The sequence below is a fragment of the Nannospalax galili genome, unplaced genomic scaffold, assembly GCF_000622305.1.
Source record: "Nannospalax galili isolate Female #2095 unplaced genomic scaffold, S.galili_v1.0 scaffold33, whole genome shotgun sequence".
NCBI lineage: Eukaryota > Metazoa > Chordata > Mammalia > Rodentia > Spalacidae > Nannospalax > Nannospalax galili.
Window position 1 is genome coordinate 1,317,775 of NW_008335436.1, and position 24,442 is coordinate 1,342,216.

A 24,442-nucleotide genomic window follows, 5' to 3' on the forward strand; every position below is an offset into this window, starting at 1 on the left:
TGCTCTGTGAGCTGGGATGGTGAGCACTAAAAGATGCTCTCTATGGGCTGGAGAGATGGCTCAGCAGTTAAGAGCACTGACTGCTCTTGCAGAGGACCTGGGTTCGATTCTCAGCACCCACATGGCGGCTATAAACCATCCTTAACTCCAGTTCCAGAGGAATCCAAAGCCCTCTTCTGATCTCCACAGCATTGCACGACATGGGTGCACTCACATACATGCAGGCAATACACTCATACACATAAAATAAAAATAATAAATAAAATATTTTTTTAAAAAAGAGACTCTCTAGTTTTCAGAATTCTTAATGAGAAGACACAACAAGGGTCCTTTCCGAGTCAGGAAGGGGTTCTGCCTCCGGAGAGAAGCTCTCTGGGCTCTGGGTCCATGGTGTACCTTGAGAGCTTGTATCAGTGTCCTCCTCAAAGAGGACTCCAGAGGCTAGAAATAAACAGCATGCCCACAAGACAATGCAAATCTTCGTTTTCAAAAACCATTTAAAATTCCCAGACTGTCAAAGGCTTCTATTATTTTCCTCCCAGGTGAAAAAGAATGAAGTAAATCACATATATTTTAATTTCTTCTCTTCTACTTTGAATCTTCTATGATTTATCAGGTTTTCGCTGCACCAATTGGGTAAAAGCCTGAGCTTTCCAAGGAGCCACACAGAACCTCTAAATCAAAAAGTATCACTCTAAATTTAGCTAAATTTTAATATTAAGATTTTTATTATTATAAGAGTATATATTCTTAATTCAGGTTTTCATTGACTTAATGAATAGAAAAGGATAAAGAGATAAAATATTTATAATTAAATGTAATTGTTTCTAGATAATTCAGTTTCCCAAAAAGATTTGTGGAAGCATTCAATGGAAAGAGAATTTTCTTTGTGAAATCTGGGGGTTGAACCTGATGATTTCTATGGTTTTATGTTCTGTGATTTTATTCAGAGAATAGTTAACAAAGAAAGTTATCTTTGTGGGACTGAAGAGATGGCTCAGCAGTTAAGAGCACTGGCTGATCTTGCAGAAGACACGAGTGCAATTCCCAGCATCCAACATGGCAGCTAACAACCATCCATAACTCCAGTTCCAAGGGAATTCAACACCTTCTTCTGACCTCCACAGGCATTGCATGACACGGGTGCACTTATACACATGCAGGCAATATACTCACATACATAAAATATTTTTTAAAGGAAGTTAGGACTGGAGAGATGGCTCAGTGGTTAAGAACACTGGTTGTTCTTGCAGAAGACTTGGGTTCAGTAAGCAGTTAAGAAAGCTTGTTGAGGGGCTGGAGAGATGGCTCAGCGGTTAAGAACACTGGCTGTTCTTGCAGAAGACCTGGGTTCGAATCCCAGCACTCACATGGCAGCTAACAACTGTCTGCAACTCCAGTTCCAGGGGATCCGACAGCCTCTTCTGTCCTCCACGGGCATTTTACCTACATGCAGGCAATGCACGCATACACATAAAATAAAAAAAAAATAATAATAAATAAAATATTTTTCTTAAAAATGAATGAATGAGTTGTCAGACTGATGAAAGAAAGGATGGATGGATGGATGGATGGATGGAGAGATGTAAAATAAATGGATGTAGAGAGGGAGATAGAGAGAAAAAGGATAGGTTCTAGAATACAGGACAACAGGACCACTTTCTGATCAGGTAGAGTTAAAATCACTTCAGAAGTAATATGTCACTAGAGGTTGGACTATTGAGGACTGAACCATGGGAAGACCTGGGACAAGAGATTCCAGAGACAGGAAACAAGGTTCAATGTGTATCAGAAACAGGAACGAATTCACTGTGGTTAAACCAAGAAGCGAGGTGATACAAGGAACCTCAGAGATGCAGTAAACACCACACCATACAGGGCCCCAGAGGCCCTTACAAGGACTTTCACTTCCATTTTGTTTGCAGTGCAAAACCAGTGGAGTTTTAAGAAGAGATCTTCACCTTCAAGTGTCTGACAGTCTGCAATCTAGGAAACTAGACAAGAGGCTCAAGTGGCTAACATACATTTAGTGACAGACGGGCTGTGAGCTGTGTCCCAACAGAACCCAGAAATGTGGCTGGCCACAGAAAAGGTAATAAAAATAGGAAGAAGTGTCTAATCAGGGGGAGGCATTGTAGTCAGTGGGGAGCCCTGCTAGCATCACATTGACTGGTCACTTCACACCTGTCTCCACAGACAGCCTGGGAACTCCAGGAGGGTAAGGTCATTATCTTCCTGGCTTTATCTCTGTTCCCAGTATGCACAGACATTTACCAGGTACTTTATAAATACAGAAGCCCATTGAGCCAGGAGCAGAGTGGAGTGGGATGTGGAAGCGGCAGGCTTTGTTGGGAACTGAACGTTCATGGAGCATGTATAATAACTCCATAAATTTCCATTTATCTGTTTATTGTTGTGTCACATAAAATGGCTGTTCTCAAAACTGGAAGGCTCTGTCTCTTCAAAATTATCTGGTTTAAAGTACAGTCTCTATTATGATAAAAAAATTTTCTTTGTAAGTAGTGGAAGGAAACTTAAAAAGACAGGTGGTCCAGATTCCAAAATCGCCACATCCAAGGTAAAAAAGAGCCCTGGCTATGGATGCAGGCATAGTGAGTAAAGAAAGCACAAGTATTTTTCTGCATGATCTCCAAACCTAGAGGCACAAAGTCAGTCATCAAATTGCAATTATTGATTCGGGAAGGAACTTCTCACTGGAGCTACTCTATTTAGAGTACCTAGGCTGCATAGCCACAGGGCTGTATATCCACTTAAGGATATTCCCTGGACATCCCTGGGGAAGTTGGCTGGTTAATACCAGAAACAAACGCATTTAGAAGACTCCTGCTTTAGCCATGTGCTCCTGACTCAGAAGTCCCATCAAGATCAAGTCACTGGGAAGAGTTTGAGGAACATTAGCTCATTCTCCTCCTTCAGCCTCCTATATGGGAAAAGCATTTTTTTAAAGGAACATTAAAGACTGAGGAGATAGACAGCTCAGTCAGTAAAGTCCCTTGCAAGTACAAGGATCCGAGTTTGATTCCCCAGCAACTACATAACAACAACAAAAAGCCTGGCATGGTGGCACACACTTGTAGTTCCAGCACTGAAGAGGTGGGGACAGGCAGGTCCCTGGGGCTATTCAGCCCAGCCTACTTGGCATGTTCCAGGCCAGTGAGAGACCTTATCTTTTAAAACTTAAGGAAAAGAAGAAACAGCAAGGTAGACAGCATCTGAGGAATGTCAGCTGAGGTGGTTCTGTGGCCTCTATATGCATGTACGCACAAATAAAATAAAACATGAATATTGCACTTCTCTGACCTGATCTCCTGTCCTGTGCAGTCACACTTGACCTTTGAAAACATACACCCTTTCTTTTTCCTCTTCCACAAACAGTGTTTAGTGGCACTCAGAATGGTTCAGCATTTGACATGCAGCCTATCACCAAGCTAGGCTGCCCAGAATCTGTGGTAATAGAATTATATGCCTTTATACTAAAAGCGTCTGGAAAAAACCCAAAACCAGCATGTGGTGTGTGCCCAGCCAGACTTCAATGGGTTAGTGCTGTGATATCTAAAGCCCTTACGAGATTATCTAGAAGGAAAAAAACCCGGCAGCACGGCCTGTGGTCATTCCTTGTGCACTAAATGAGTCTGTGACAGGATCCAGCCTGCTTTCCTTATCCAGAAGCAGAAAATGGCTATGGAAATGTTGAAGACACAAGCAGAGTCAGAAAGCTAAATAAATATGATTTATTTAAGTAATAAAAGGAGAGGGGAATCACCACATAGACCACTGGGTGAATGGCCCACCTCCTGTAGTCTGGCGTGAGATCAGCATCACACGAAGAAAACAGAGGATACTCCACTCACCTTGAATAAGGAGCAGAAGGGAACATGGCATCCTGTCAGGAGACCTCCCACTATCTGGTGTGTGGACGTGGCTAAGTAACCTCACACCACCAAGGGTGCTTTTCTCAGACAGTGGGTTGATATAATTTGTTTTGTTTTTAATTAATCACAAAGTTTTGAAGAAAATATACAGAGAAAGACTATACCACTTCTGGATTTTGTGGAGGGAAGAGAGACATGACAGTGTGTCATATAGTGTGGAACTATGAATAGATTTCTAAGATGAAAGTGGTTCTTAGAAGGTGTGTAAGCAAAATGGCACTCCCATGCCAATAAGTGCCTAGCTCCTGATCTCTGGAACCTGGAATCATGTTACTTTACATAATAAAGCAGACTTGGTAGAGGTGATAAAGTTAGAGATCTTGAGATGGGGAGGTTGTCCTCGGTTAAGTGGTGGGTCTGATACACCCACGAGGTCCTTGTAAGAAAGAGGCAGAGCCAGCAGTGATGGCGCATGAAAATAATCACTAAATGAACGAGGATGAGACCAGAAGACTTGGAGTTTAAGGCTAGCCTGGGCTACACTTCAGAGATGGATATATAGCTTAGTGGTAGAGCATGCCTAGCATGCTCAAAGCCCTGAGTCAGATCCTGAGTAAGAAAAAAAGGGAAGGAGAGAGGAAAGAAAGGAGGGGAAGAACATTTAGAGAGGAAAGATAATGCTAGGCTCCTGCACTTGAAAATGAAGGGATCACAAGTCGAGGAAAGTGGGCAAACTTAAATTCTCCAAACTAGACGACCAAGGAGACACATTGCCCTTGAGACCCTCCAGAAGGTAGGAAACCTTGCAGACTCAGAACTATAGCCTGACAACCTTATGTTGTTTTAGGTCATTATGTGTGAGCAGTGAGAGGGGCCTCACACAAGAGGGGATTCTATCAGATACATAACAGCATCTCTCTATTTTGTCAGGACACTTCCAATAAAGTCTGCCTTCCCTTTGGTATCTTAGGAGACCAGTTAGTGGCTCCATTTTGAGTGTGAGGACATGCTGAGTTGGGGCATGCAGCCCAATTGGGTATCGCAAGACCCCTATAGCTCAGCAACACTAAGGTGACACATGTTGTGAAGGTGCCAAGCTGGATGCTCTCCAACACAAACATCCTCTGATCCCATTATTTCAGAGTGGTCCCTAAAAATCTCATCCTGGGTGAGATTAGAATTTTGTGCAAAAAGCCACCTTAGGTATCACCTACAAATATGATTTGGAACAAAAAAAGTATTAAAAAGTAAGTCACTGGATTAGGCAGGGTTTGCTAGAGGAACGAGAGAGAGAGAGAGAGAGAGAGAGAGAGAGAAACGGATTTATCAATTGGCTTATATGATAGGGGCTGAGTAGTCCAACAATGGCTATGGTCATGCAAGAGAGGCTGACAGCCAGGTTCCCAATCCAGGAAGCAGAACACCTCAGGAATCCCAACCTGACTCTGAAAGCCTGGAAATTCCCTGGTATTGAGCCCATGCTGAAGGACCAAAAAAGCTAGAATCAGATGTCTGATGTCAGTAGACATCAGCAGCAACAGATTTGTCACTCAAAAAAGGGTGGGGGGATTACAGATCCAGAAAGAGAAACCATGTAGACAGGTTATCTGGCAGGAAGCCTGGTCTACTGGATGGGCACAACCAATCCACACTGGCCACGTAAGGGCTGCTGGAGGTTAACATGTAGCCTTCCTCTCACCTGCCTTCTGATCTCTTGCTGATCCCCCACCCCCATACCCCCACACATATACCTCATTGAGCAATCCAGCCAGAAAGCAAGAGCTTTTGGAGTGCTCCATGCTGACCAACCTTCAAACCCACAGCTGGCAGGTTGGACAAACAGTATACCTGTGCCCCTGAATCCCTCTTTGTCTAAATTTCTGATGTTCTGTGTTTTATGTACATGATAGCTGCTGCTGAGCTAAGCACATAGTAGGACCCCATCAAACACTTCTGCAGTGACCATTCTCTCCAACTTCTTAAACTCATTATGGCCCCATGAAAGGATTAACTAATTTCCTGTGTGGTTTTGTCTCATCTAAAAAGGGTTTCCTAGTGAAATCTGATTCATGAAGAAAATTTTCATTTCTGGATTCTGATTCTATTCATATTATCATTTATATAGGACTAGCATATGACACCAAACATTTCTAAGACCTTGGAGCTGGGATCAGTGGGAATGTCATGCTGGGGCCACACATAAGGATGCATGGCCCCAGCAGAGACTTGAGGCCTTGGACTTGGAGGACATGTTGCAGTTGTAATGTCAGACTGTCAGGCATTGAGAACTACAATCCCTCAATGCCAAACAGGACAAGACAGGATGTATTTGTTAAATGTATTTGTTTGTTTTAATTTTATGTGTATGATAAGTGCACCATGTTCATGCAATTCCCACCGAGGCCAGAAGAGAGCAATGGATGCCCCGGAACTGGAGTTACAGACAGTTGTTAGTCACCATTTGGGTACTGGGAACTGAACCTGGGTTCCCCAGAAAAGCAGCCAGTTCTCTTAACCACTGAGCCATCTCCCCAGCCCCTGAACAGGTAACTCTGAAGTAGAAATATTGTCCCAGACCATATAAAAATTAGTTATCCTCATGAGGTTTTTTTCCCCTTTGAGAATTGCTTACTTCAAGCAAACAAAGATAAACTAACTGGTTTACTTCGCTCTGCTTGGTGTCTGGAGCAGATGAGGTTTTAGTTTAAACTGGTCATTAAAGGAAATCAGTGTTTACATCTTTAAAGAATCCATTGTAGAAGCTCAAGAATGAACACATCAGACTCTAAGCTTATATACCTCAGATGGATTTCTGTACATTTCTGGAAGGAAAAGTAACCTCGGAAAGAAAAAATACGGGGTAGCAGTGGTGGTACACACCCGTAATCCCAGGACTTGGGAGGTGAAGGCAGGAGGATCATGGGGCCATCCTCAGCTACATATCTAGTCGTAACATTTGAAGCACTTTTGATCAAGAAGAAATTAAAGATGTTTACTGTACAGAAAATAATACTCCAAGAAATATGTCAGTTGCTTTCAAGAACTTGAAGTTGTGCCTGATAAACAGATCAGCCCTACAGAAAGCAAAACCACAGGCAATACAAGACAACATAACTCAAGCGAGCTATACTAGTGTGTTCTGTTCCAGCTAAGCAGACCCTGGGAGTCAGATACAGTTGACATGTATCTGATCACCCAGTTATCCTCATGAGGTTTTTTCCCCTTTGAGAATTGCTTACTTCAAGCAAACAAAGATAAATTAACTGGTTTACTTCGCTCTGCTTGGTGTCTGGAGCAGATGAGGTTTTAGTTTAAACTGGTCATTAAAGGAAATCAGTGTATCTGAGACACGGCAATTGAGAACCAAGCATCTCTACAGCTGGGGTGCAACCACAGGGCCAAATCTACTGCGCCTGTCAGGGAGAGGTGAACACAGAGACAAGGAACTCACTGACAAGATGACTGAGGGAGCCAAGTAGCCACAGGCACCAAGGTCAGAGGGATCGTGATTTCAGGGACAGGGTGACAGTGCAGGTGGCCCTGCCACATCCTAAGCCCCCACCAGTGTGTTTGCATCTTCAGAGAAAGTCAAGGATGTAGAGGATAAATGCGGATGTATCACCAAAAGGCCCAAGCAAATGTGTTATTAGTGAGTAGCAGAGTCCGGTGAACATCTCCAAGTTTTTGTCTTGAAACAAAACAATTGGACGGAGACTTGTAGATTGGAGCAGAAGAGACTGTTTATTAAGAAAGAACACCCTTCCAAGGAAGCAAAGGTGAGGCTAGAACAGGGAAAGGCTAGAAACTCCGTAGTGCCCATGCCCTGGGGACCAGGGCTTTTGTATAACACATGTTTCATCTGTTACATGTCAACCTTTGTGGGGAACGGGTGCCAGTCTTCCTCTCTGCCAACTGGCCTCTTTCATCTGCTAATTTAAACATAACCTTCATTTATTTATTTAGCTGGGAAGGGCATGTGTATACCACAACACATGTGTGCAGGTCAGAGGGGAACTTGTGGGAGTTGGTTCTCTCTTTCCACCGTATGGGTCCCAGGGATCGAACTCAAGTCATCAGGCCTGGTGGCATATAACCTCTGAGTCATCTTGCCCTCTGAGTAAGAGAGAGAGAGAAAGCTGGTCCCTGTAGTCTCCAACAAGGTGACCAGAGCTTTAGTGAATTATCATGTCATTCAATCTGCAGCCAGGAGAACCCAGGGAAGTTTTAGCAGAAAAAGTCCTGAATAAGAACTGGACAGACTGGACAGCAGGTGAAGGGATCTTAGAAAGCTGCTAAGGAGGCCAAAGTGGAAACAGGGTCCACAAAGGGGCCAGAGCAGGGTGACGGTGACATCACCATGGGCGTTACCCTAAAGTTTCACATCTATTGGCTCCTTCACCACAATTCTGTGAGCTAGGCACCAACCTTATCCCATTTTAAAGATGGTAGAACTGAGGGGTATCTGCTTGATACCCCTTAGCCAGTGACAGCAAAGCTGGAGTTTGAACCTAGGGAACCTGAACCGTATCCTCAGTCAGGAGCCAGAAGCTCAGCACAGAGGAGACTCTGTGAGGCTGAGCGGTTAGCCCAAAACCCTCTGGGATCCAGAGTGTGAGGGGCCTCAGGAGGCTACTTTAAAAGACCCGCAGTCCACAGGTGGAGTTCATCAAACCAGTTTTCACTCCAAACTGTAACATCATTTTGCCTGAGGCTATTGATTAGAAAAATTCTTTAATAGTGGGAATTGTCCAGCTGCCTGTCAGCCAGTGTTTCTGGGTACCCCAGAGGTGCCCAGGAAGGACTGCTTTACTACTCACTGGACTGGCATAGAGGAATTTGGCTAACCACTCTTGTATTTGCAAAAGCCGGGGGAATGACTTCCGGCTGTTTTCTATTTTGTTAGCTTTCATTTCCTTCCTCTCTAGGCCACCAAAGACAGGCTCCAACCTAACTCTATAATCCTACCTACTCAGTAAACTTCTAAAGCATAATCATTTTCATCCTGAAACAAACCTGCTTTTTATCTTCATCATACTGGGAGCCATGAGCCCTTAAATACACCAGCAAACAGCACAGTGTTGACTCTCCCTCCCCGAGGCTTCATAAGCCTTCATCAGAGCTGTGAAGTATTTTGAGAAAGTTAAATTCAAGTGCTAGAGAAAGCACAACCCGCCTTTATTGCTCATCTTGGAAAGACTACAGCAGTGAGCTTCAAAATAAAAAGAAAGAAAAGCAAACTGATCCCTGATTAGCATAATCGGAGGTAATGAATATGGATATTGTCAATAGTCACCTAAAGCATGTTTTCTTTTGTACATTTTGTTCTCCAGTAAATTTCCAACCAAGAAAGGAAATGTCCCTAAGCCTGTTGGTATCAATCACGCAACAGCACAGTGGAACTGCGTGGAGGAAATTAAGCCAGAAAGACTTCTTGCCACCTTCACCCTCTGCTCTACTTAATTATCCATGTTTTCACCATAGTTTCTTGTAACCAAGCATAGGGAATGCAAATAGACGCTGTTGCCTCTCTGATACTCCTGGTTTATTTCTCTGCATCCTTCTGACAGTGTCCTCGGTAGGCCTGACGAGGACAAGTGTCCGAGGAGAGCCTCTCCAGGCAGGGTAGCATCTGCAGCCCTTACACAAAAAGGAGGCTGACAAGAGACCCTACCACCTGCCCAGGATGGGACAGGAAACAGGAAAGACCTGCAGGACACCCCCTGTGGCATAATGAGTCATTATGCCTGGCTTGGGGCATGGGGCCTCAATGCTGCTCTGTTAGAGCTTTTATAAAAAAAAACATTAAGGACTTTGAGGACATTTAGAGATGGACTAAATGTATCTTGTAATGAGATGAAAACGAAACTTTAAGATGCACGGATGGAATGTTATGATTCAAAGTGATGTGTTTGGGTATCAAGTTGATAATGGGTGGTGTGATGGTTAATCTCAACTGTCAACTTGATGGTTTCTAGAATCACTGTGGAAACCACTCTTTGGGCATGTCTGTGAAGGGTTATCTAGATTAGATTCATCAATGTAGGAAGACTGGTGTGGCACTATTCCTAGAGAGACATGAACAAACTACCCAGATAGGGAACCAATGACAGACAAAGTAAAGATACCACCAAAGTCCAATTCGATGAACCAGTGGGCTTGGTTGAGGTTATTTACAGAGGTATAGGTAGGGAGTTACTTACAGGAGCAGGAATGACTCACACCGTGGCATCACCAAAAGCCCACAACAGCACGGGTTGTCATGAAAACAAGAAACCTAGAGCGCACTGTACAACCTGCAGGCAGCACAACAGGTTGGAGAGTGTCCTCTCCAGGTAGCGGAGTTCGTCTGAGCCTCTTCCAGGCTGCACAGCTGTTTTCAGTTTCCTCCAAGCAGCTCAGCTGGTCTCTGTCTTTTACAGATGGCAACTGGTCTGAGAGTGTCTCTAAGCAGTCCTTAGGGTCATATATGCTTAGGGAGGGAGCACCTAGTGAACCTGGTCATGTAAATCAGAGTTATGCAAATAAGGGCAGTCCTGGTTGATCAAAGTCAGGTCCTGTTCATAGGACTGGCTGCAGCTCTGTGCTGTTATGTTATGGCACTCTGCTGACAGAAATTCAGGTAGTAACTAGAGTTTCTCTCTGGATTCTGCTTGTGAAAATTCCCAAATGGAGACCTGCTCCATCTCCTGGGCTCTTGTTAATGGCCTTCCCTCCACACCCAACTTCGCACAGCAGCTAGAATGAGCTTTTAGAGCACGACTGATCTCATGGTACTCACTGAACAAAGCCCTCTGGTGGTATCCTGCTGCCTTTGATGCCAAACTCTGTCTGTCTCATCTTACCAGACCCTATGCATACTGACCTCTATGCACTTCAAGCAAGAAAACCAGGAATCCAGACATCAGCCCTGCAAGAGGATATCCTAGGCCAAGGTCTGGCCCAAACCCTTCAAGGGGTCTATGACCTTGGTCAGAAGATTGCACTTACCCTATCCCCATTGCTTCTGTGGAAAGACAGATTGGTTGTGAGGACTAAGTTTGTTGATCCTCACCTAACTCATTCATGACACTCAGATCCTCCTCCTCATCCTATCAGAGAGAGAGAGAGAGAGAGAGGACCCACTCTGCAAAGAACACCTCTCCTGATGCTGGGCAGGTACCACTGGCTCCCCTAGTCACTGGAAAGCCAATGCCATGTGTCCATTATTTCCATTATAACCTAAATTGGTTTGCTAAGGCTGCCACAGTGGCGTGCCACAGACGAGGTGACTAAAATAGCAGAATTGTCCTTGAATTCGTTTTCCTGTATGACCACCACCAAAGTAGCTGTTTCAGCAACTTCCTGTGGTCCATGTGGCATACTGTCTCACTAATCTCAAAGGAAGGACCAGAAAGGTGGTAAGGAAGAGGAGAGAGATAGTGGATGAAGGCAAGACAGGAGAAAGAGAGGATGAGGGGAAGGAGGAAGGCAGTCTAGACACTCTGAACTCCAGGAGGAAATTAAACCCAACGGGTTGTCGCCTAAGCCCTGTGAACCAGGCTGCCACTTTCACCTGATTCTCTTTATTAGTTAGTGTTTACAAAGCCTACGGGAACAGATAAGTGCAACATTAAGTGCTAAGTAGCATTAATTAATAATATTGGTAAGCCGGGCATCATAGTACACACCTATAATCACACACTCAGGAAGGTACAAGAAGATCACCAACTTCAAGAACACCCATGCTATCTAGCAAGACCCTGACTCAAAAATAATTATATTTATAGATTATGTATGCATGTACTTATTATACATATAAATATCCTAGGCTTATCAATAAGTACAGTCCTTGAAATCAATGTTTCACTACACTTCAGTAATTTTTCACAGAATTTTATACAGCTGCTAACTTCCAAAGGAAGTAGCCTCGGGAAACATGTGCAATTTCTAGTTTGACCAAACTTGAAAACTCAGCTAATGCCATGACTCTCAATTCAATCAGACTTAACATCCCTTTCCATAATAAATATTTCATCTTGCCTCTCTTTAGTATCCTAAAGTGAAACCCATGAATAAACTTCTCCATCTCTAACAGATTTCAGTGTGAAAATAGTCAGGCATCTCTAAATGAGGACCCCGTGGCAGGCTGTTGGAAGGCGCTGCACGAGAAACAAAATATAACGAACGGCATGGGGGCTTCTGCTGTCTCAGATGGCAAACAGCCACTCTAAAGTTCTGTCCCAGTTTGCCTTCTGTTGCTGTGATAAACACCAGAAGCAAAAGCAACTTGGAGAGGAAAGAGTTCATTTCATCTTACAACTTCCAGGTCATATCCATCACTGAGGGAAGTCAAGGCAGGAACTCAAACAGAGACCATGGAGAGATGCTGATCACCAGTTTGCCTCCACTGAGTTTTTTCAGTTACCTTTCCTATATAGCTCAGGCCTGCCAGCCCAGGGATGGCACCACCCACAGTGGGCCCACCCACATCAACTGGAAGTTTTTAAAAAGCCTCAGAGACATGCTCACAGGCCAATCTGATCTGGACAATCAGGATCCCTTTCCCAGGTGACTCTAGTTTGTGTCCAAGTTGACAAAAACTAACCAGAGTAGGTTCTAAACAACAAATAACAAGTTTCATGTAGCATATTCTATAGTTGGTTTCACAGAACTTTCAATGTCTTTATATATTAAGTCCATCTAAAATATCATTCACGCTGATACATCAAGCAGAATGAAGTCCTAGGCTCAGATCGCCATTGAGAGTGCTCATCTCCAAGATGTCACAGGGGATTTTTAGAGATGTATGACACTGCCCTAACATTCACAGTCTCAACTCTGCCCCCAAATGACAGCAATATGTCTTACCATCTAAGCTTCCAAAGCAAGAAAATACTCAAAATACTTTATGTCTTATTTGAAAGCCAAGTTCAAAACAACATCATGGGCAGCATGGCCCCTCTTTAAAAAAAAAATCACAGATCTAATTTTATGCCCTATTTTTTAATGAGGATAGTGCCAAAGACTATGCCCAAGCATCACAGACCAAGTCTTGGCAGAGCCAAGTAAGGAGCATATTACAGAGTTCCAAAACTGGACACACAGAGAATAAGTGTCTAAGAGATGCCCAGCCCTAAGTGACACGTCTACAGTGAAACATGGCAGAACAGGGAATTCCAATGCATCTCTCAGCTCTCACCAGCAAAGCTTCCCCATACAACAGAGTACAATGTACACAGAAGGCTACAACTGGCCATAGTGTAGAGAATAAGAGACTGCAGAGAGTGTGTCCCTGGATAGGACTCCTATATTGAAACTCACCCACCCATGGCTCGGTCACCATCGTGGAAGAAGGGGTGAAAAGATTGTAAGAGGCAGGGTTGGTACATGATCATAAGGAAAGAGAGTTTTCCAGGCCTCTGGGACCTTGCTAATATGAACTTACAGCATTGGTGAGAGCATGCACAAGACCCACGCAAACTCAATCAGATAAAAACCCAGCACAGAACTGGGGAAATGGGCAGCAGGTCCTAATCTTAGCCAAAGAACAATTGGCAGCTGATTATTGCTGGGTAAGGGAGAGTTGACCTTCTTTAAGGGAGAGACTCTAGATAGGCTGACCAGGCTCCAGTGAATGAACTTGCTCCAAGGGACATCTGGGCACACTAACTTTGCTCAATAAGCCTTGACATACATGACAGAATGCATGAAACCCGGTTGGGAGGAACTAAAATGGGGTGTGAGTCAGGGAGGGGCATAAAGATGATTGAGATGCTTTCTATGAAGTATACAAAAATTCAATTAAAAGCATACATCGAAAAAAAGAGTTAAAAAAGAGTTAAAGCAGCATTTCCTCCATGCCAGGCATCGCCTTCAGCTCCTTACAGGCACGCACTCACCTGCCCATCACATCAACACCAAGCAGGTGACTCTGCTACGAGAGTTGTTAAAGTCAGAGTCTGGGTCCTGGCAGCCCTGATGAGCCAAGTTCAGCCTCCTCAAGAGGTGTGCTGGTTTGAATGAGGACTGTCCCCCATAGGCTCATGTATTAAAGCCTTGATCCCCAGCTGCTGGTGCTGCTTGGGAAGGTCACGGAACCTTTAGGAGGTGGAGGCCTTGGTGGAGGAAGTACATCACTGGGGCAGGCTTTCAGAGTTTATAGCCTCATCCCATTTCCTGTTCTCTCTCTCTACCTGTGTGTGGACGAGAATGTGGTCAGCCAGTTTCCTGCTCTTGCCACCACGTTTTCCCTGCCTGTTGCCATGCCAACCTACCATAATGGACTCTACCCCTCTGGAACCATAAGCCAAAATAAACCCTTTCTTCCTCCAGTTGCATTCGCCAGAGTATTTTATCATAGGAACAGAAAAGCAACTAATACAATAGGCAAATGTTGTATAGCAATTTCCTCTGAAATAAAGCCTTCTGCCTTGGAGGGAAATGCTTTCTGTTCTAAAGAGGGGGTAAAACATTACATCCTTCAAAGAAGCTCCTTAAGCTGTCTGGAAGAGACTCAGATCAGCTGAGCTGCCTACAAGAGACACTCTTCAACCTGTTAAGCTGCCTGCAGGTTGCTCAGTGCCTTCCAGGTCCCCAGCTTTCATGAGCCGTCACCTGTGTCTGGGTGGGCTTTTGGTGATGGCAGCTTGTCTTTGAGTCACGCCCCCATAAGCAACCCCTCACCCATATTCCTGCAAGTAGCCAAATAAAATTCATTGATTCACCAAATTGGACTTCAGTGGTATCCTTACTTTGGTCTATCATCAGTTCCCTATCCAGGGTGAATAGACATTGTTTGCAAACATCTCCCCAGGTATAGTGTCACACAAAAACAAATGAAAAAGGCAAATTAATAGTGAAAAGCAGAAAAGGGGGTATTTATTCAACATGGCCACATCGGGACAAGACACAAAGAGGTTTGGTGGCCCCACTCTAAGTCCACCTTTAGGGTCCTAACATGAGGGTTAGGTTTAAATAGACAACGACAGGTATATACAACCAAGCAGCCCTGGTTAAGGTATGATCCTGCCAGCATCGTTGGCTGGGCTTAAGACTATCCTGCAAGGTGGTCTGACAAGTTGTCAGAACTATTTGGAAGCTCTTTCTGGGAGACAAACCCTCCCTATGACTGGCATCAGGGCCCAGCCTTTTCCTTCTCCCAACATGAGATTCCTAGGGAAAAGCTACTTCTTTGGAGTGCATAGTTTATCTCAGTATTCTGATAGCCAAAGAGAGGGGCACAGCCTTCTCTTCGGAATCTCTTCATTTCTGTCATGACCTCGTTATCACCTTTGGACTGCTAAGACCTCAGGTCCTAGAACAAATCTGTTTCTAAGAAAGACCGTGCGACAAAGTGCAAGCTTCAGGAGGTCATACGGGGACTGGGGGATAACACAGAAGGGGAGAGTGCCCATGTTATAAAACAAAGTACTGATGAGCTGTGCCATTCTCAGTAGAACTCCCCCTCCTTGTCTCTGGGTCACAGTTCACTTCCACCTTCTCCTCTCGTGTTTCTCCTGCAGACATTCATGCTGAAGACAAGGCTGCTTTAGGTCCCTCTGGACCTTTCCTAAAAGGACAAGCGCACCTCACTCCATGAGTTCCAGAACCATCCACTAAGGCTTCTGTAGCCCCTTTGCATCAGCTGACCTTCACTACAATATTACTGCTCAAGATGAGCAGCTTCCTGGCCTCACTGGACCCCCGGCGGGTGCAGTGGGGGGCTGCCTGGTATGCCATGCACTCTCGGATCCTGCGCACCAAACCTGTGGAGTCCATGCTGGAGGGAACTGGGACCACCACAGCACATGGCACCAAGCTGGCGCAGGTGCTCACCACCATGGACCTCATCTCTCTTGGAGTTGGTAGCTGTGTGGGCACTGGCATGTATGTAGTATCTGGCCTCGTGGCCAAGGAGATGGCAGGACCTGGTGTCATTGTGTCCTTCATCATCGCTGCTGTGGCATCCATATTGTCAGGTGAGAGTCTCAGGGGAGGGAATCCCATGGCAGAAGTACTTGCTGACCTCCTCTCTTCTAGAGTATTTTTGTGACATTTATTTATTTTGTGTGTGGAGCTTGTTGGGGGTGTGGAAGGGTGTGGGGGTGTGGGGGGAAATGCCACTGTACCTATGTGGAGGTCAGAAGACAACTTGTAAGGGTCAGTTTTCTTCCATCATGTGGGTTCCAAGGCTGGAACTCAGGTCGCCAGGGTTAGCAGCAAATGCCTTTCTCACCGAGCCATCTCTCCAGCCCTCTTCCTGAATACTTAGTGATAAGCTGCATGAACCAGCAGCAAAGTAGTTTATCTGCTTGTACTTTGGTTACTTTACCTCCACCACAGGTAGATTAGGGCTCGGTTCCACCCAGCTGTAGTAGAACCATTTTCTTTGGTTTTCCATTTCTTTGGTTTTCGGTACAAATATCTCTTCTGGTGCCCAGGCGACTTCCAGTTTCTCCCTCTGTGACATGTCCTAATGGCTCTATTTTTATTTTAACTCTCCCTTCCATTGGAAGATAGGTCAGTCTCTTAGGAGTGGAATAACAAAGGATGGGCAGAGTAGCAAAGTGACAAGACAATAACCCTGGCATGATTGGGATCTGATGAGCTGCAAACTGGCATTGCACCCCTCAAGAAGAAGGAAGCCAAGTGAGGAGAGTGGGAGCTGCCGTGCAATCAAAATCACCTTCTGCTACAACCACCTCAGTGAACTGATCTATAGGGAGGCCAAGCAGCCCCTGATCTCCCCTTGACACAAAGCCATAAAACTCATTCAAAAGTAGGATGCCAGGACCTGCATGTTGGCAATTTGTGGAATGGCTCCTGTCTTGCCTTGTCCCTCCCTGTCCCTCATCTTCTCCAGAGCTGCAATCAATATCTTCCCAGAGTGCCAGGAATAGATCAATGCACTACTTAAAGAAGAAGAGGAAGAGGAGAAGGAGGAGGAGGACAAAGAGGAGGAGAAGGAAGAGGGGGAGGAGGAAGAAGAAGAAGAGGAGAAAGAGGAGGAAGAGGAGAAGGAGGAGGAAGAGAAGAAGGAAAGAGGAGGGGGCGGGAACTAGAAAGTCCTGCTTCTTGATGGTCATAATGCAAAAACATGAGATTTTTCTGGGTTTGGGGGGCAGATCATGTGGATCAACCTAGCAGCAAATGTTGGTCCCTTCTACTATTTCATAAGCAGCAGTGATTCTAACTTAGGGTAAGAGTCACACATAGTATCACAAGAAAAGTCCCAAAGTACCACTCATGCAGATTAAACAGTCTCCATCCATATAGGACACAAAGGGAAACTACAAATAGGAACCCAAAAGTATGCTTGTTCATATTTGACACCATATTCACTCAAAAAGGAAAAAAATCAGTCAACATTTGATCATCCCTGTTGGCTCTCCCACTGTCCCCTTCCTGAAGTTACCCTTTCCTCTGGATGAAAATTCCAATAATCCAGGTTTTTTTATTTGTTATTTTTTATTTTATATGTATGAGTGTATGCCTGTGCAATGTAAGTGCACCTGTGTCATGCAATGCCCGAGAAGTTCAGAAGAAGGCATCAGATCCCCTGGAACTGGACCTACAGGTGGTTGTTAACCACCATGTGGGTGCTGGAAATCGAACCCGGGTCCTCTGCAAGAGCAGCCAGTGCTCTTAACCACTGAGCAATCTCTCCAGCCCCAATAATCCAGGTTTCTGCAGGTTAGAAGTTCTGTCTCTTTAAAATGAAAATAAATTATTCACATGAATGAATTCTCTGGCTACTTGAGACTAATAACATGATTGCAATTCTTTCTAAACTTTATTGACAAAAATTTATTCATCACAAATTTATAGACCTAAAAGTGTTATCACTGTAGAGATTATTAGAGACCACAGGACAAAAGACAGACATCTTACTAGAGGTCAGTCCTGGTTTCATTTCTGTTGCTGTGATAAAATACCCTGACCCAAAGCAATGTAGGGAAGACAGGAGTTTATTTCAGCTCACAGTTCTAGGTCACAGTCCACCACTTCAGGGAAGTCACAGTGGCAGGAGCTTAAGACAGGTCACATCCACAGTCAAGAGCAGAGAGAAATTAATGCATCCATATTCACTTGCTTGCTTGCTTGCTTGCTTGCTTGCGTGTGCCCAGCTCAATTTCTCCATCCTTGCACAGCTCTCCGACCCCCACCTAGGGAATGGTGCCACCCACGGTGGACTGGGTCTTCCCACGTCAATTACCTTAATTAAGACAATCTCTCACAGACATATCCACAGGCCAACCCAATGTAGACAGTCCCTCATTGATATTCTTTTCCCAGCTGACAAAAGCAGAGCACAAATACCTAAGATCCCTCTCAGTTGAGTACTACTAACTTTCTTTAGACCCCATTCTAGGTGACCCCAGTCTCTGCACTGTGGTGATCCCTGTATGCAATCATCCTTCACGGCTCCATGATAGCTAGAAATCTGTTGTATCCTGAAAGATTGCTCCCTGCCCCAGTGCTCAGTGTATAATCTCTACTTTTTCATTGCTCGAATGGAGAGCTCAAAATTCTCCCAGCCAGGAAGAGTTGTGCTGGAGCCAGTTTGTACCAGCTGCCTGCAGCCCTCATGGGCCACACCTCTTCCCGACTTTACAGTCAGTAACAGTATGCTGTTGACCTGAAATTGTCTGTGGTGGGACTGTGTTTGCTGCTGTTGTTGTTTCTTGTAGACTTGGTGGTTAAGCATTTCCCAGCCATTCCTGGCCCAGCTCCACCACAGACCCGATGCCACTCAACGGCTTGTCTTCACCACTGCACCAGGCACCAGAAGAGAAACACCTGTTTCTCCCCCTCTCTCCATATGGCCTCATCCACAGCACTTCACACTCTGTGACTGACTCATCTCCCTGCTGAGGCCAGCCAGAATCCTCCAGAGCCTCAGCCAGGGCCCAAACTAAAATAACTTGGGTCCTCATTAGCATATTTACACAGGTTTCTTCATCCAGGTCTCTCACCACTATGGTCCCTGGCCACTAAAGCCCCCTTCCCCACTATCCTCTTTCCCCTCCCACGTCATCTCCATCTTGCTTTGAATTTGACCAACCTCCCCCTGCCTCTCCATAGCACCACAACCAAATGCTCCATCTCTGCCCTTGTTAGTTCATGTTCCTCTTCTCCTTCTGACCCAATTGAAACCTGTTTCACATGAAGTGAGTCCAGTCTCTATAGCTGTGTATTTATCTCCAGCCATAATTACTGCTTGGTTAGAAGAATGGAGTGAAGAAAATTAGAATAACAGAATTTAGCCTTTCCCAAGTAGAAAGAGAACAACGGGGTTGGAGGTGTTTGCAAAGGAATAATAAACTGTACCAAACACACAAAGGAGAGGGGTGGTGGTCCGTGAAAGGCAGTAGGATCGGGAAAGCTGATGTGAGCAGACAGCAAAGGAAGGCCTGAGTCGGGTGTCGTACAGCAACCCATCACTGTACCCTGAAACTCAATAACAATAGGATAGAAATTGTGGTGGGTCCAGTGGAAACTGGAGATCTCAGTGAGGTCAGGAAATCAGTGGAATAAAAACAGCAAAAAAGTGAAACTGATGGCAAGAAGTGATGTCACAGAGAGAGGTATGAAATACACAGTCTGAAGTTACCAAGTTCAGCTTAGACTAAAAGCCTGGTGAAGCTGCTGACCAGCTACGAGTCTTAAAGCAAGGTCTGCAACTTCTCACAGCCTCAGTTTTGCCACTTTGAAAATCCCAGCACTTGGGAGGCAGAGGCAGGCAGATCTCTGTGAGTTCAAGGCCAGGCTGGTCTACAAAGGGAGTTCCAGGACAGCTGGGGCTACAGAAAGACCCTGTCTCAAAAAGACCAAAAAATATATATAAATATCAAAAAAAAAATACAAATACCTGCTCATAAAGTTGTTGCAAAGACTAAATGAGATGCCTACCAAGTGCCTGGCGCAATGTCTAACACATAGCACGAAGTAAGTTGTTTTGTGTCAATCCTTCACTATATAATATAATCTTTTATTGTCTTTATATTTATTTTATGTATGAGTATTTTGCCTGCATGTAAATACACCATGTGCATACAGTTCCGGAGAAGGACAGAAGAGGGTGTTAGAGCCCCTGAAATTCCAGTTACAGAAGACTGTTAACCACCAAGTGAATGCTAGGAACTGAACCCAGGTCCTCTGCAAGAGCAGCCGATGCTCTTAACTGCTGAGCCACCTCTCCAGTCTCTAATAACTCACTGTATCTTTTCAAGGTAGCTAAGTTAGTCTATTTCACGTTACTATAACTAAATACTTAATAGCCTAGCTACCACAAAATAAAAGGTTCCTTAGATTGAAGTTCTGGCGATTCAAGAGCACAGCCCTGGCTCTAGTGAGTACCCCTCTGGCTTATCACATCATGGTCAAGGTCAGCCAGGGAGACATGAAACCCTGTCTCAAAAAAAAAAAAAAAAAACACCTTATATATTCTGGATGCATATCCTTCAATAAATGTGTAGTTTTATGAGTAATTTTTCCTAATATTCCTTTTCCTTTAATTTTCTTTCAATTTCTGTCCATGTTTTGTAAATAGTGATGCACTCCCTAAAACTCTAATTCAGCTGGAGGGAGTTGACAGGGACTGGTATTTCCTTCAGGTCCCTGAAGTGTCCAACACATAGCCAGATTTGGCAAGCGCAGTGGGAAGTGAGGCCCACCTACAGCAGCCAGGACCAACGCGAGTAAGCCGCTGAAGTGGGATCGCTGTGGCCAGCAGACTCTCAGGACATTTTCTTGACTGTGTGGCTTCATTGTTCATGCTATGCAAGTCAGTGCGGAGCATGAAAGAAATCTGACTCTGAAGCTATTTCCTTTTCAATTTGATGAGACCCACAGGTCCAGCAACTTCCCCAGAGCCTCTGCCCAGTCCTGCTCTGACGCAGTCACTGCCCTCTGGCCTGTCCCAGGTAGTGGGCAACTAATCAGAGGAAGCAGCTTGTGCTCAACCTCTCCTCTTTGTCTGAAAGGTCTTATCAGCTCTTTAATAACTCCACAGGCACCATGCCCTGCCAAGCCCCCAAAGCCCTTTTTATTTTGTAGTTTGATAGAGGAAATCATTCTTTCTTCCTGGTTCCTACCTATAGCTTTGTGGAGAGATGGGTGGAGGAGGGGTAGCTACGCAGTTTCTCTGCTTGGCTGCAGATGAAACAAAGCCAAGTCATGGTGCCCACGACATTTAGTCATTCAAAGTCCCAAAAGGCGCCCATGAAATCAAGGAGGGGAAAGTGTCATGTTTGATTTTTTTTTTCCCCCTAGGTGTATATCTAGTTCTTAATATAATAAAACTGAACTCATGGGGCTTGGGAAATAGCTCAGTCGGTCAATCCCTAACACTTTTCAGGTTGGTAACGTGAGCTGTCATTCTATAGGTACTGAGAAGTTTGTTGACACCACCAGATATGTATTTTTTAATACTTTATTTATTATTTTATGTGAATGTGTGCATTGCCTGCACGTAGGTAAGTGCACCCGTGTCGTGCAATACCCGCGGAGAACGGAAGAGGCTGGAGTTATGGACAGTTGTTAGCTGCCATGAGGGTGCTGGGAATCAAACCTGGGTCCTCTGCAAGACCAACCAGTGTTCTTAACCACTGAGCCATCTCTCCAGCCCCAGATATGCATTTTTGTCACACAATGGTGACTTAGAATAAAGGTGGAAAACTGGTTGTGTACACATTGAATGAGACAGATGAGATTATGGGGCTCTGGTCTGTTACAGTGGAGGTCAAAAGGAAGTTTAGGATGGAGATGATCTGGATGGATAGAGGACAGTAGAGAAGAGGAGGGCATATAATCAATTAAAATATTTTGAAATAACACAACAGTGACTTTGACAATACAGTTCTGGTAACAGTGAAAACAGAACGGAAAATTAGCAAGGAGGATCCCACATAATCCCCTGTGGGTACTGAGCTCAATGCGGGTACAGCACCCCTCCCACTTTACCTACCCACCGGGGGGAGGCTAGCTTCAGTTCTGCTTTACAGAAGAGGAGCTTGTGTCATGGGCAGAAAGAAGTTTCTGGAATCCCCACAGCTACTTGGTATGAAGACACAAAGCTCTTTCTTCTCAGGAGACCACCTCTGAGAGCTCTGAAGCCAGAAACTCTTTCTTACTGGAAGTGGATTGACAAATTGAGCTGGCTCTCATTGACCATTACAAAAGGCAATCAAAAAGCCACCAGAGGGCCAGTAGGATGGCTCAGCAGATAAAGGCACCTGCTGCCAAGTCTGGCGACCTGAGTTTTATCCTCGGGACTCACAGGGTAGGAGGAGAGAACCAACACTCACAAGTTGTCCTCTGACCTTCATATACACACTGTCACATACTTGCTCATGAGTGCACACAGTAAAATAAACAAACGCTTTTTTAAAAGCCATCATACCAAGTGGTTTGGCTTTTTTTTTTAGCATCTTAGTATATTCATTCCATTGGGCTTTCAACCTGGCCAACCCAGCTCACCTTGTGCTGTTGGTTGATTGATTAGAGAATACTTTTCTAGGTCAAAAGTTCTGTTAAGTTAGGTCATGAAAATATCTTCTAAACTCAACGTCTTTCTGTCACCTGTCAGGAATGAGGAGAAAGGTGCTGTGAAGTTCACGTCACTCTGCTGTACAGGGCTTGATTGACAACCTTGTAGGAAGGATGTCAGTTACTGGTTCAGAGAAAGTGTGTGCATTTCCATAGAAATTTGCAAGTTTCTCAGATTGCTGATGGCTTAAAGAGTTTCCTCCAGCAAACCCAGGAAAACCTGGGCTCCTTTTACACCCTTGCGGCTTTTGGTAGCATGGACAATGTGCACCAAGACAGCCCAGAGCAGCAGTGGGAGGTACTGACCACCCACTCTGGGCTCAGCATGGTGGGAGGTGCTACTGAACTCCAAGACAAAGGAATTAACATTCTCTGCATATAAAGAAGCAAGACACGCACCTGTCAAACAAGTCTGAGGACAGGAGAGGACAACCAGGCCTAGGTCAGACGTCAGGACACTCAAGACCTCATTTCAGCCCTGCCCCTCAGCAGCTCAGGTCCTTGGGCACATCATCCCTGACTCTCAGTCTCCACTTCCTCCTCTAAAGTGAAGAGTGTGAATTAAATTGCCTGTAGAAGGAGTTACAGTGAAATAGGACAGAGTGGGGGTCAACACTGACAAAGCAAAACCTATTGTTTCCCCACACAGTCTCAACCCCATCTATTTCATAGTATCTGGGAACCAGGTACAATTAGCCTTTGCACCTGAACTGTCTCAGGTCAAGCCCTGTTCTATCTTTGATTCCTTGTATGACTTGCAATTGTACTCAGCCTAGACCATCCCAAATAGGCTGAAAATTACAGGTAAGATCAAAGTATTGGATCCCTTGGCCTTCAGGGCCCCTGGGAAGAGCCAGAGGCTCCAGGCTAGTAATCTGCAACTGGGAGCATGCCTAACTTTTTTATATTTACCTTCCTTCCCATAGCCATACATATATAAATATGTGGTATAGAAACAAATCAGTAAATTCTAATAACCTACCTAGATCTTGGATTTATCATCTTTAAGTGAACAAAATAATAGTTTTTACAACATAACCATTTTGAAGATTAAGACTATGTGTGCAAAGTACTTAACAGAGCTCAAACAGAACAATTCTCAGTAATAATTGGCCTTTTATTGTTATTACCACTGTATGATCAGTCTCCAGCCTAATGGGATGGGAGCTCTTCATAATGCAAATGAGCAGTTCTGGATCCAAATCTGGAGCACCCAGTCTACCCCTAGCAAAAAGACTCAGGAAGCAGACCTCCTGTGCACCTGTCTCCAGAGGCTGGAGCCAAGGGGTCACAGCCACCCAAAGGAATCAAAGAGCTTCTGGCAAACTCCATTTGCCCCATCCAGGAAGAGAGAACATCAAAACAAAGGAAAAAGAACAGTGGGAAGAACTTTGTTCCATGGATGCACACTGGAGATGAATTAAGGAGGAAGCAATTGTAGAGAAAGAAATGAATGGTAGAGTGGTAGAGAGAAGAAAACAGATTCTCACCAAGAAACAGAGCATCCTTGTCCTGGTTTGTTCCTCCATTGCTGTGACAAAATACTCTGACCAATACCAACTTGGGGATGAAAGGGTTTATTTGTCTTACATCTCCCAGGTTATAGTTCATCAGGGAGCCCAAGGTAGGAACTCAGGGTAAGAACCTAGAGGCAGGAGCTGGAGCACAGGCCACGAAGGAACACTGCTTACTGGCTTGCTCCCTGGCCCCTGTCAGCCTACTTTCTTATGCAACACAGGCCCACCTGCCCAGAGGTGGCACCACCCACAGAGGCCTGGGCCCTCCCACATCACTCAATAATCAAGAAGATGCTCCATGGACATGGCCACAGGCCAATCCAATGAAGGCAATTCCCCAATTGAGGTGTGACCCAGGTGTGTCAAGTGGACACTTAAGCTATCCAGCATAATCCTGCTCTTGGTTACCCACCAGAACTGGGTGGTAAGACACTATTGCTGAAGACACTATACATGAGCTATAGAACAAACAAGGGAAATCAAGCTGGTGCTGACTTCAAAGCA

The 24,442-nt window shown here is 44.8% G+C and overlaps 1 protein-coding gene across 1 annotated transcript in view; it reads left to right on the plus strand.

Annotated features, from left to right (window-relative positions):
- Slc7a14 (solute carrier family 7 member 14) overlaps nucleotides 1-24,442 on the plus strand; it is a 125,770-nt gene that overhangs the window by 52,192 nt on the left and 49,136 nt on the right. Inside the window, exon 2 of the mRNA XM_008830108.2 lies at nucleotides 15,395-15,850. Within this exon, the coding sequence (XP_008828330.1) occupies nucleotides 15,547-15,850 (304 nt within the window). The 5' untranslated portion in view covers nucleotides 15,395-15,546. The remainder of the gene's footprint in view (nucleotides 1-15,394; nucleotides 15,851-24,442) is intronic.